Source organism: Periplaneta americana, chromosome 3, assembly GCF_040183065.1.
Source record: "Periplaneta americana isolate PAMFEO1 chromosome 3, P.americana_PAMFEO1_priV1, whole genome shotgun sequence".
Taxonomy (NCBI): domain Eukaryota; kingdom Metazoa; phylum Arthropoda; class Insecta; order Blattodea; family Blattidae; genus Periplaneta; species Periplaneta americana.
The window spans coordinates 44,786,911-44,800,259 of NC_091119.1; the positions used below are offsets into that span (position 1 = coordinate 44,786,911).

The 13,349-nt window shown below is 35.6% G+C and overlaps 1 protein-coding gene across 2 annotated transcripts in view; it reads right to left on the bottom strand.

Moving 5' to 3' along the window:
- Positions 1-13,349, bottom strand: part of LOC138695978 (putative inorganic phosphate cotransporter) — a 35,238-nt gene that overhangs the window by 13,362 nt on the left and 8,527 nt on the right. For both annotated transcript variants that reach the window (XM_069820409.1, XM_069820410.1), the window contains exons 4-6: positions 11,682-11,769; positions 9,989-10,200; positions 627-779 (exon numbers count right to left, since the gene is read on the bottom strand). In XM_069820409.1, coding sequence (XP_069676510.1) covers positions 627-779; positions 9,989-10,200; positions 11,682-11,769 — 453 coding nt within the window. The remainder of the gene's footprint in view (positions 1-626; positions 780-9,988; positions 10,201-11,681; positions 11,770-13,349) is intronic.

The following is a 13,349-nucleotide window of genomic DNA, read 5'->3' on the forward strand; positions in this document are numbered from 1 at the left end:
CATGAGTGACAAAACGTAAGAAAGTGACAAAGTGAAAAGAGTGATAGTGACAGAAAAGACGGTAAGGTAAGGGAATAATAGTGAAAAAGGATGAGATACAAGTAATAACCAGAGAGTGATAATAAGTAAGTAGTGATACAAATGTAATAACGAAAGTGGGAATGGAAAGATAATGAAACTGTAAATACTTCCTCGTCTGAAAATATACAGATTAGATTAATGGGAATTAGTGGTTAGTGAATGTTAGTGATTCAAGTGAATAAATAAGTTAACAACTATGGAAGAGTTCAACAAATATAAACAATGTTCGGAACAATTAATAAGAGATTGAGAGAAGTCACTGTTTAGTTAAATGAGATTAGTAAGAATAAGCTAGATAACTAGGAAAGGGAGGGGTAAATATAAGAAGAAGGAAGGGAAACAGAGGTGAGGGACGTGATAGAAAAGTGATCAGAGTCATTTATATGTAATAGCCGGAGGTTTAGAAAAAGCGTAAGCAGAATGTTATGTATCCAAGGGAGTGATGGCACTGTATACAGAAATGTGAAGGGCATCACTACCAATGTAAGCTGGTGGAATAAATATATCATTATCATATCATAATTCTGCATAATAAAATTACTAACTTGACTCAAATTGAAGTGTAGGACATTGGAGAAGTACGTAGGAAGCTGTGTAAGGACAGTTTCACCAATCCAGGTAGTGCCCATCATCATAATAGTGTTAGCCCACATGGGCAATGATGTCAATATTGCCAGCCAAGGAACAGGGAGACTTTTCTGCAACAATATCATGATCATATCTCGTTAACACTTGCTACGTTCTTATTATAAAGAGTCGCAAGTACTAATGATGTGTTTGGATTTATTATACTGTTTTTGAGCATTCATGCCATGTTGAAGGAAAATCAAGCTCTCTAAATTTTCATCTTCAATTATGAGGCTTTTTTATTGTGGAATTTAAAGGACTAATTTCAGTACTTAAAGTCATCCATGGAATGTTTTTTACACATGTTTTTTTCCTCCTAACCTGTTTCTTTCCTGTTTGTAGTGATTTAATATTTTAATGTCATACGACATATGATACCAGTACTACATATACAGGGTGTTTCAAAACTACGGGGCATAATTTCAGGTATGTATTTTCCACATGTAGATAATCAAAATAGTTCATTACAACATGTGTCCGGAAATGCTTCATTTCCGAGTTATGGCCTTCACAACATTGAAATTCACCAGAACGTTTTTCTTTCCGCAGGTCGTTGTCATTACAGAAGATGTTCAAAATGTCCACCTCCTGCTTGAATACAGACTCACATCGATGTCTCATTGACCTGCGAACACGATCCCAAACTCCAGGAGTATTGCGTATGTCCTCAGAACATGCCACAATTCGATTCCAAAGGGATTCCAAATCAGGCACCAGAGACGAATAAACCAATGATTTTAAATGGCCCCACAAGTAGAAATCGAGAGGGTTCAGATCAGGTGAGCGTGGAGGCCAAGCAATTGGGCCACCTCTACCTATCCATCGATCAGGAAACCTTTGATCCAAGTACCGGCGAGCCGTACGACTGAAGTGTGCAGGAGCGCCATTATGCAAGAAGTGAATGTGTTGACGATTGATCAGTGGAGTGTCTTCTAAAACATGAGGTATGGTGTTTTCCAGGAAGTTTGTGTATGCCTGCCCCTTAAGTCTGTTTGATTTGAATACATGTCGCACAGTCTAATGCCTACATAACAATAAATGTAACCTTCGCCTCCGAATGAACTGTCAGAGTGCCCTCTTAATGTCTCCTTTGATGGCAACGACTTGTGGAAAGAAAAACGTTCTGGTGAATTTCAATGTTATGAAGGCCATAACTCGGAAATAAAGCATTTCTGGATACATGTTGTAATGAACTATTTTGATTGTCTACATGTGGGAAATACATACATGAAATTATGCTCCGTATTTTTTAAACACCCTGTAGAGGCACAGTACCAGTACATTAATATTTTCATATCAGTGTTACTTGTCATGCTTCACATTTGTCCCAAAATAGCTAACCGGACAAATAACAGGTGTACAGTGAAAATATAAAAGTAAAAAATTTTACAAGGCCATCACCGTAGATAGGAGGTCCGTTTGTACACTGTTGTGTGGTACCTTAAAAATGGTATTGTATACAGATTCAAAAGATAAGGTCAACCAGCGAGGAGGTGATTAAGGATGTTATTTGGAGCACGTAAGTACAATGGAATAATAGTTTATTTGCAGATAAACAGGTAGAACATTTCATTTGAAATTCGTTACAGCTTGTGTGACTGAAGGTAATGGTACCAGATAAATCGACACGTTCTAAGTTTGGTCCTGAATCTTATGTAAAAAGAATTACGTACCAGTATGTCAGAGATTATAGTTGATAACTAGTTGCTTACTGGCGCCATAGATTCTTTTGTCTTCTGGTTGGTGTGCACTTTCATCTCACTAGAGTATTTCAAATGGCTACCAGTCACTATGGTATAGATATTCACGTGCATGTGTTGATACGGGGACCATTTTAACTGAGAACCAGGGTTGGGCGAATAAATTACCTGTATGTATTTTACATGTAAAATACGTAATGTAGAAAACTGTTTTATACACGGAGTAATAAACTATTATTTATTGATTTTGACAATCTGAACATCAATTACAGATACTTCATTCCTTTTAAGTCCTGATAAGAAAAATGTCTGTTGCAACAGAAAAAAATAATATTTTTTTTTGTGATTTTATACTCTAGTTTTTAGTTTATAACATTTGTTCATCTTACTTTCATTCACTCTAATACTATTTACTACTTATTGGTTTTTAAGGAACCTGGAGGTTCATTGCCGCCCTCACATAAGCCTGCCATTGATCCCTATCATGAGCAAGATTATCCAGTCTCTACCATCATATCCCACCTCCCTCAAATCCATTTTAATATTATCTTCCCATCTACGTCTCGGCCTCCCCAAAGGTCTTTTTCCCTCCGGCCTCCCAACTAACACTCTATATGCATTTCTGGATTCGCCCATATGTGCTACATGCCCTGCCCATCTCAAGCGTCTGGATTTAATGTTCCTAATTATGTCAGGTGAAGAATACAATGCGTGCAGCTCTGCGTTGTGTAACTTTCTCCATTCTCCTGTAACTTCATCCCTCTTAGCCCTAAATATTTTCACTCTAATACTTAGAAAAATAGCAATGTTTTGCTTACTTTCAGTTTGTTTGTTGGAAAAACTCCATAACATCCTAACTAATTAATTTTTTGGAAGACTTTATACATATTATAAAACACAACTAATAATGAATAAACCTAACATTTAGTAACTAGTATCATTTGTTAAATACATTTTGACAATAAAAGTAAAAATAATTAAACTAAATAGTTTTTATTGATTTCCCGAAAGTTTTGTCACTTGTGGGGTTTTAAAAATAAACGTTCTAGCAATAAAGGCCTTTTTGTAGTATAACAGTTTAAGATAAATATTATGATTTGAACATAATAACAAATTAAGTGTAATAATTTTCCAAATTTTATGTGGTAAATGACTAATCATCAAAGAGTTGCGGGAACCATGGCTGAATAGACTTTTTGTATGTCAGAACATTAATGAACTTATTTTTTCAATCTTCGCTTCTGCTGGCATTACTACCTTCGTTGGTCGTAGGCCATGTGTACAGTTCTGTGTAGAAACCTTTGACTTCATCCAGTATGAATTATAAAATCTTCTGAAGGCTCCATTTTTTCAACATTAATTGGTAGCCTCGAGTTATAAGCTGGGTTGTTTGGTAGTTCAAATGGTAAATTTTCATCACAAACTGAACGAAGAAAGACTAAAAATAAAAGTTCTTAGATATTTTTTTACGTATTTTACGTTTATTACGTTAATTACATATTATTTAAGCTTACGCGTATTTTACTGTAATGTACACTTAGCGGCAAAAAGAATGGGCCGGCCGACAATTTCTAAGTTCCAGAGACATACATTGTGCATGCTCGTCTTGCCAACGCTGTAGTTCACTAGGTAACACATAATTAAACCATTTAAATTTGCTATATTTTGTTTAAGAGGCTAAAATATGTAATAAAATCGAATGGCGGGTTGATTCTAGATACATCAGGGCCCTTGAAGAGTGAAATAATAATAAAATTGATAAATACAAAATCAACCGGAGCGAATATGAACAGGAAAACCATGTATTATGCCCAACCGATATAAACAGTTACAGTAGCGTAAGTTGTTACGGCATTGGTATATTGAACAAGTTAGTAGTAGTAGCTCAAGGTTCGAATCTCCCCCAATCTTCATTTTTTTTATTACAAAATTGCCATTATATGTGTCTCGCAAAGCTATAATTATGTGGCGATATCTCTTAGAATATGTCCAAACTCTAATTAATAATAAACCTCCCTCTCTCTTTCAAGCAATACTGCTATCTGTTAATACAACGTTCTGTCTCATCATTACGCTTGAAGATGGCACAGAAACAATAACTCATTGCCCTGGTTCGCATAGGTTATTCTGCATATGCTACTCTCCGACAGGACTTCGATTGGAGAAATGTCATTTTCTCCGACGAGGTAATTGTCTCCAATAGCAATGATAGTACTGCCCTAGTTTATTGTATGAATGACCACCGATACGCTTCGCGTGAGGGTCGCGTGTTGGGTGTGGATGTCATATGATGGAGCAGGACTTCTGGAACGCATCCACGGTCTGTTAACGGCAGAAGTCTACGAACACATTTTGCAAATGTAATGATCCCTTCAGCCCGAAAACGATATCCAGAAGGAACACTTTTCTTCCAGCAGGATAATCATCCAATACACACCGCCAACCGGATTCAAAGATGGTTTACGAGGAGGCGTGATGTCGACCCAGTCGACTGGGCTCCAAATTCACCAGATATGAATCCGTTTCAAAATTTGTGGGCTGCAGTCAAAAGGATCCTGCAGAACAACCACCCATTCGGACACCTGAGGAATTGTGGGACAGATTTCTAGATACGTGGGAGAAGATGGCCAAGAATTTAGACCTGTTCCATAACCTTGTAGAATCCATGCCGCGTAGAATGAGGGTAGATGTTGATGCAGGTGGTTTGTGGACGAGATACTAGTCCCCACCACAGCCTTGTTTTGTTAATATATTAACAAATTGTTTGTTTTTGTTAATTTAATTATTTATTTGTGTTTGATATGCGTCCGTTTTTAGGATGTGAAACAAGTATTTTTGTTTATACAGACCAGGTCTCACCTATTAATAGCCCACAGGCAATAATATTTTTAAAAGGCAGGCATAACGAAGTTTGTTAACAAATGCCATTTCACATTTAAACTAATAAATTAAGTAAAAGTTGAAATAAAAAAAAAAAATAATTTTACCGTACCAGAAGGCGAACTCACAACCTCTGGCATGGATGTTAGGCTTCTTACCACTGGGCCACATACTGCTCGTAAGGTTTATTACATTATAGACGGATGACTTTAAATGAAGAGACACCACAGCAATGCCTTGCACTGGGTTACGTTTACACAAGTGAACCGCGCGATAGAACTTAGCATTTCTATCGACCAAGAGTTGGCCCATTCTTTTTGCTGCTAAGTGTACGTAAATAATCTTTTTTTATGCATAAAGTCCCAACCCTGCTGAGAACCAGGGCTGGGCAAAATACTGATATCCAAGTATTTCAAATACAAATACAAAATACTTGAAAGAATAGTATTTGAAATACAAATACAAAATACTTTTAAAAAATTAACCAAAATACATTTGTATTTCAAATACTCAAAATACATTTGTATTTCAAATACTCGACACAATATATAAAGAAATAAGAATATTACTGAAAATCTAAAATATTATATTAACATTAAAAAGTATTTCTATCTCGAAGTTTCATATAAACATTGTAACTGAACATTCTTCCTTTTCCCAGTCAGCAATGAAATTATGCTACATATGAATAATTACTGCTCCCTTTCAAAACAACAGTTTCTCAAAAAGTTCATCAGATGAGGATCCCTTTGCTGGTGAATGAATAAATCTTTCTACAGGCGCAGAGGAACACAAACTTGTATTATACTTTATAAAAGCTTGTTTCACTCTTGGGTAATTCTCTAGAGTCCACAGGGTTGTCCCTTTGCCATTGAAGAATTGTATGAGCTCATCCTCCGCAGTAGACAAGTTCTTTTCTTTTTGCTTTTCAAAGTCTGTTGTACTTGAGTTAAAAACATAAGAATTGTTTTCATCGTTTGAACTGACCAAAGGTGTAGCAGAGAACTGGCCAGCTGATTTCACGTACATGTTCTGTGTCCTCTTCTTATCATTTGGTGAGGAAGTGTCAGGTAGCCATCCATCTTAAATGATGGGTGGAAGCAAACTGCCAAAATAGCTCAATTTGCTTCTAGGGTCAGATTAAACATCACTTTAAATCTTGATGAAAGCAAACTTATTAGGGCTGGAGTTACTTGCAGTAGGTGGCATAGATTACTAGATAACAGAATATGTAACCTGTTTTTGAGGGAAATTAATGTGGGCAAAAATTGACTATAATAGCACATCTTCTCATTTTGCATTAAATCAAGGACTATGGCAATAGGTTTCTGAACTGCACAATATTCTTCAAGGTACTGAAACTCAACATCTTTGAAGGTTGGAAATTCCAGTTTTTCACATATACTGTTTATATCATGTTTGAATTGCAATATTTGAGAGATTGAGTCATAAAGAGAATTCCATCGAGTTGGGCAAGGAAATTTTAATGAATATTTCAAGACAACTGATATAATTTCTGAGGATTTGGATCTCCTAAACGCATTCCATAATGCTGAACATTTAGCAAGTGTGGGGAGATAGATCCTTGATGCTGTTGGAAATTTATTTATGTCATTAAGGAAATCAGTTGTGGCAAGAAAACTAAGTGTATGGCTATCACTCTGAAATGGATAGGCAAATAAGACAAAAGTTCATTCTTCATATTTAAATCTTGAAGGACAAGAAGAAGAAAAAGAAGAAAGTATTTTGAGTATTTGAAATACAAAATACATCAATTTTATATACTTAAATACAAAATACTTTCGAAAATCCTTACAAATTACGAAATACAAATGTATTTCAAATACTGCCCAGCCCTGATGAGAACAGGCATAAGTTCAGTTTCAACGTAGTAGCTCAAAAGTGGTTTGAAATGTTTAATAATGCAGAGTATCAAACAACGCATTATGTTCAAGGGTTATGTGATGGTAATGCTGCTGATGCTGAGAGAAAATATGTGATATGATTTCCATATCAACAGCAACCTGAACAACAGTGTTTTCAAGCCTTGCACTGAAAGCAGGGAGAAATAGGTATGCTATAACACATCATCATCTTGGACGTCCTTATCATCCTGATGGTAATGTGAATCAGAAGATCGAACTTCTTAATACTGATCATGTAGAGTCCTCAATTATTACTCAACACAACAGATTTGTCACAATCATCAGTTTGGCATTTACTGAATTAACAAGAATTACATCCTTTTCACGTATATTCTGTGTCAAGAACTTGCATAATTTGCATGTATGGGCAGGTGGAATCCTCGTGCTACACAATCCTCCTCATTCTAGCACTGATTCAGTATCAAAATTTAGGCAGGAATTATTGGCTGTAATTTAATTGTTCCATACCTGTTGCCAGATAAAATATGAGGTATCCATTATCTCCATTTCCTTCAAGAAACACTGAACACATTGATATACGAGGCGTATCCAAAAAGTAAGTTTCCCTAGGGCCATTTACAGAAAAAAAAACATGATTTCATGGAAAGATTTATTGGAACTGATACAGCAATTGCTGAGCTATTTTTCAACATATTTCCCACCGGAATTGAGACATTTGTTATACCGAGGAATCAACAGAGAGGTGCAGACGGCGGTCACACACTGGTTCCAATCTTAGGCGGCAGACTTCTACAATACAGGGATACAAAAGTTGATCCCACTGCATGACAAATGTCTCTTTTTAGTGGAGAATATGTTCCAAAATAGTTCAACAATATTACTGTACATGTATCTGTTCCAATAAATCTTTCCAATCAAAGTGCGTTTTCGTTCTGTAAACAGCTTCAGGGAATCTTATTTTCTGGACAGCCCACGTATGATGTACCATAAAATATGCGTCAGGACATGTGATATCAACTGAGTGATGCACCGACGTATTTCACATGCCCGTATGTCAGTGGTCGCATGATTACTATCCAGATAGACTGTATTGTATTCATTTATTTATTTATATTCCATGGTATTCGAACATTGCTTCACAGCTAGAATATGGAATATGTAAAAAAATCTTAATAGTACTACAAAGTTTTAATTATAGTCACAGTTTAGTTGAAATATATACAGAAGAGTTTTACAATATAGTCTACTAGTACAACACAAGGAGTTAGTATCAATACTTAATACAAGACAGAAATATTCATATTGTTGAATGTCATAAATTTACTTACATAATAGAAGGCATTAGAAATTAGGTACTTCTTTAATTTGGTCTTAAATTATCTTATGTTTTGAGTTTGATTTTTTATATCCATGGGAAGGTTATTAAAAATGTTTACTTCCATATAACACACTCCTTTTTGATAGCACGATAGACTTGCCAATGGAGTATGAAAGTCATGAATTATGAGAGAAGGTTCTGCAGCTTGGATGACACAGTACCCTGGTTTAATGCCACTGGACTTTAGTTTTATGGGGCTATATAAAAGAAAAAGTGTATCGGTATGTCACAGAGATTACCAACATAGATGTTCTACTGAAACAAATTGATAGAGCTGCATCAAACATGGGCAGACCGGACTATTGGAAGTTGTGCAAATTGCTGCTAGAGGATGTGCCCTGGCATGCTTGTGTGCACGAGGAGACCATTTTTGAGCATTTGTTACATTAAAGGGCATTGAATGTCAAGTATTGCAAAGAATAACAATACAAAGACTGTAAATTCAGACGAAATTTTTGACTTACTGTATCTGTGATATAGTAGCAATATACTTTAATACCAATGTTGTTGTTGTTGGTGTTGTTGTTTTCTAATGCCAGGCGTTTGACAATAAAGTCATTTGACCTCTTGGACTCCAATATTTTTCAAAGGTATTTTTCATGGTCAGCCACTGAAGCACAGATTTTGAGGTGTTCTGAATCCATTTCTTGGTTTGAGTTGCACAATGGGCAGTTAGGGGACTGATATATTCCAATTCTATGCAGGTGTTTGACCAAACAATCATGGCCTGTTACCAATCTAAATGCAGCTACAGACGATTTTCGTGGTAAATCGGGAATTAACTGTGGATTATGATGCAGAGAGTTCCATTTTTTCCCTTGAGATTGTGTTATCAAATTTTGTTTGTTGACGTCTAAGTATGTAGATTTAATAAATCTTTTCACAGAGTAATACGTAGATTTAATAACAGGTCTGTAAGTAGCAGTGCTGCCCTTCTTTGCTAGTGCATCCGCATTCTCGTTTCCCAGGATTCACAATGGGATGGTATCCATTGGAATACAATTCTTTTATTGAGTGATATTAATTGAGAGAGCATTTTAGTTATTTCTGCTGTTTGAGATGAAGGTGTGTGTTTAGAGACTATTGATAGAATAGCTGCTTTGGAGTCTGACAATATAACTGCATTCTTAAATTTATTGATGTGAAATAGATTCCTGAGACTTTCACTTATTGCAACGTAAACACCAATGTACTTTTGTCCTTTGAACAACATAATCAATAATACTTGTACCTTCTTGTCGGTTAACCTTACCTATTGAATCATTCTGTATAATACTTCACACACCACGAAAACTTCGGAGCTCATAACATCGCCCATGTCCTAAATAATCTGAAATCTAATTAAAAAAAGACAGTACGTATAATACAAACACGCCTTCAGAATGACATCAATAGTCATGCATGGCATAAGTCCTATGAGAAAACAAAATTCCAACCTTCTCTTGAGATCCAATGCTAGCTAAAATGCTGGACTTCTCTTCTGTAGATATGAAAGGATGTGATTCGGGTGTGTCATATACTATGAATATCCAAGGGATGCACCACAGCACTGAGAGGCCTCCAAAAACATAGAAAATCATTGGCCAACCTCCGAACTCTGCCATAACTCCAGACATGCTCTGAGATATTATAACGCTCACAGGCAAGGCTGTAAACAGGCAAGTATGGCATTATTATTATGATTATTATTTTTATTGTTGTTATGATTATTGTTTTTATTGTTGTTGAATGGATGGAAATTTCTTTTAGTAAATGAGATCCACGGAGTGAACATTAAAAAGCAAGTTCTTTTGTATTTAAAATAATATTTTATTGGTATGTTACGAGGGTTTTTCAGATGCCAACCTCTGATTGACTGATAAAAACCCATTGCCATTGCGACACAATGCATGTATAGTAACCATCAATAAATCATATTCCATTGTACACCAACCTGCCACCCATTTGAATGAGTGGTGCATGAGTAGTAATTGATAAAAATTGAGCCTATCACTACCAATCCAGCCAGCTGTAAGGTGCATGCTATGATTTTGTTTCTTTCAAGAAGGACTCAGAACCATGGAAATTCATGTACCAGGAACCAATGTCCTAGGTTATTATGAAATGCTGAAGAAGCTTTGAAAATTGATCCAAAACAAACTGCGCAAGATGCTCATCAAGAGAGTCATTATCCTGCACAACAATGCACGGCTCCACACCACACTCATACAAAGGCTTTATTGAACCAGTTCAACTGGGAGATTAAGACCACTCCCCTTACAGCTCAGACTTAGCACCAAGACGAAGTTCTGGCCGGCTACCTAAGGCTTTGAAACAATGAGGATCTGATGGATGAAATCAACAACTGGCTGGGTATCCTCATAGTGCTGTTCTTCGATGAAGGTGTAGGCCTAACTGCCTGAATTTGGGTGGCGTTTATGTAGAGAAGTAATGTCTGTATGCAATTTATTATATATAACTTTGAAGTTTTTCACCAGCCAATCAGAGGTCAACTCCCGAATAGCATTTCTACAATTCTGTAGTAAAACACAACACCTCAGACAGAGATTCTTCCTCTCTTTCTTTTATCAAGAAAAGTGAATGCTTAATTTAATTTTTGTAAATTTTATTTGAAGCATTTTTCTAATTGAGAATTTATTTAAATAAAATTGGCAACATTAAAGTGGGTAGTTTTACATCTCCTATTATTAGTGAATGCAGATACAATGAGTGGCTCAGTGCCAGTGTTGCCTAACCCACAAATTTTTAAGCCTCTGATTTCTGTACAGAATGACTGTAAATTATCACTTATATGTGTGCCAAAGTACTTGTACTGGATAAATATTAGATGATGGTAAAGGAGAAATAATTTGCAATTGAGAGCCCTAATTTAAAAAAAGATGTCTAAATTTAGACTTCAATAACTTTTTTCAGTGTAACTGACACTGAGCCACTCTATCTGAAGAGCTATCTCAGAATTCTTGTTACTTCATAAATCTAACATTTTTCCATACAAACTCAAAAAAGATAATCTGAACAAAACTCCTTCAAACTGAATAAGAAATAGGCTAAACTATGAAAGAAAGCTCTATTCTTTGAGACACATGCGGACTACTCATACACTTATTATACAACTATTCCATTACTCACAAGCAATGATAATGCCTCCAACTAGAGTTCGTTCCTTCACAAGCCACCATTTCGCGACCATACCTTGTACTGAAGGAATAATAACACCCTGTAAACGAAATATTAAAACATATTAATCTCATTTAACTCTACTGTTACAAGTCAATAGCACCTTTGGAGGTATTTCTACAATTAGATGAACATAGGGTACCATTACTTTATGTTTAATAATAGTTCCCGCATATCTAAGTCAGATTTTTGTACATAGTAACGGAAGGTTGAAAAATTAACAACACAATTAGAAAATAAGAGATTACAATGATTTGGGCATCTTAACAGAATGAAAAGAGAAAGTCTGCCAAAGAGAATATTAAATTTAAAAGTGAAAGGAAGGCAACCAATGGGAAGACCACGTGAAAGATGGTTAGATCAAATTCAGAAGAACTTACAAGAACGGGGATACAAGTGGGATGAAATAAACAAGCTTGGGAAGACAAAGACGAATGGAGGCATATTTGGAATCGATCTTTCGAAAGGAGGACACGATATGATGATGATGATGATGATATAATGATGATGATAACGATGATGATGAATTGAAAATTATCAGTTTTGAAATTACATTAGGTAACAAACTGTCATAACTCTTCACAATTCAAGACCATGATCCGCTTTGGCATACAAAAAGAAATTATCTGTTAGATGTTTTATTGTCTTCTTAGTCTTCTTTTTTCCTCCAGGTTGGTAATTCAAAATTTGTAGACGGATTCTGTTGTCATCCATTCTTAGTATATGTTGTATGGTAATGATTTCTACTTGTTACATCTACTATACTTACTTGAATTCAATTTAGACAAAAAAATATATATATATATCTAGAATGAACATGTAGCCTATCTTTTGTCTGTAATAAGTTGTCTTGAGTTTTGTACATTCTTCGGAGACTTGTGAATTGTGTAAGTCAACAAGTTATTATGAATGTATATTTTGGTCTTTTTCATTGCCATTTATTGTATGGTGTACACATCTGGAGCCATTCGTCTTGTGCCAGCAAGATTTTTATATTGCAGTAAAGAGTCTTATGTATCATGGCAAGTAAATTTCATTTTGAACATTGTAAAAACTTATTTATTAATTATAAAACATTAACTTTTCCTGGAATTTATATCTTTGCTTGCCTGAATTTTATAAGATAAAATGTGGATAAATAATGCAGTAGATCAACCATTCAATGTAGGTCATGTGAGGATTTGAACAGAAATAGAATAGAATTTGCAATGCAAAGTGCAAAGTGCAAAGTGCAAAGTAAAAATTGCAATGTTTTTTTGATAGAATGTTAAATGTTATGGTTTATTTAACGACGCTCGCAACTGCAGAGGTTATATCAGCTTCGCCGGATGTGCCGGAATTTTGTCCCGCAGGAGTTCTTTTACATGCCAGTAAATCTACTGACATGAGCCTGTCGCATTTAAGCACACTTAAATGCCATCGACCTGGTCCGGGATCGAACCCGCAACCTTGGGCATAGAAGGCCAGCGCTATACCAACTCGCCAACCAGGTCGACTTGATAGAATAAGGTCTATGTGTTTTCACATTATTACTTCCTCAAGTAAGTCATCTCTATTAAAAAAAAAAACTAACCAGTTTGTGTAAAGAGTTCATGTATTTATTTGTAAAATAGTAAGGGT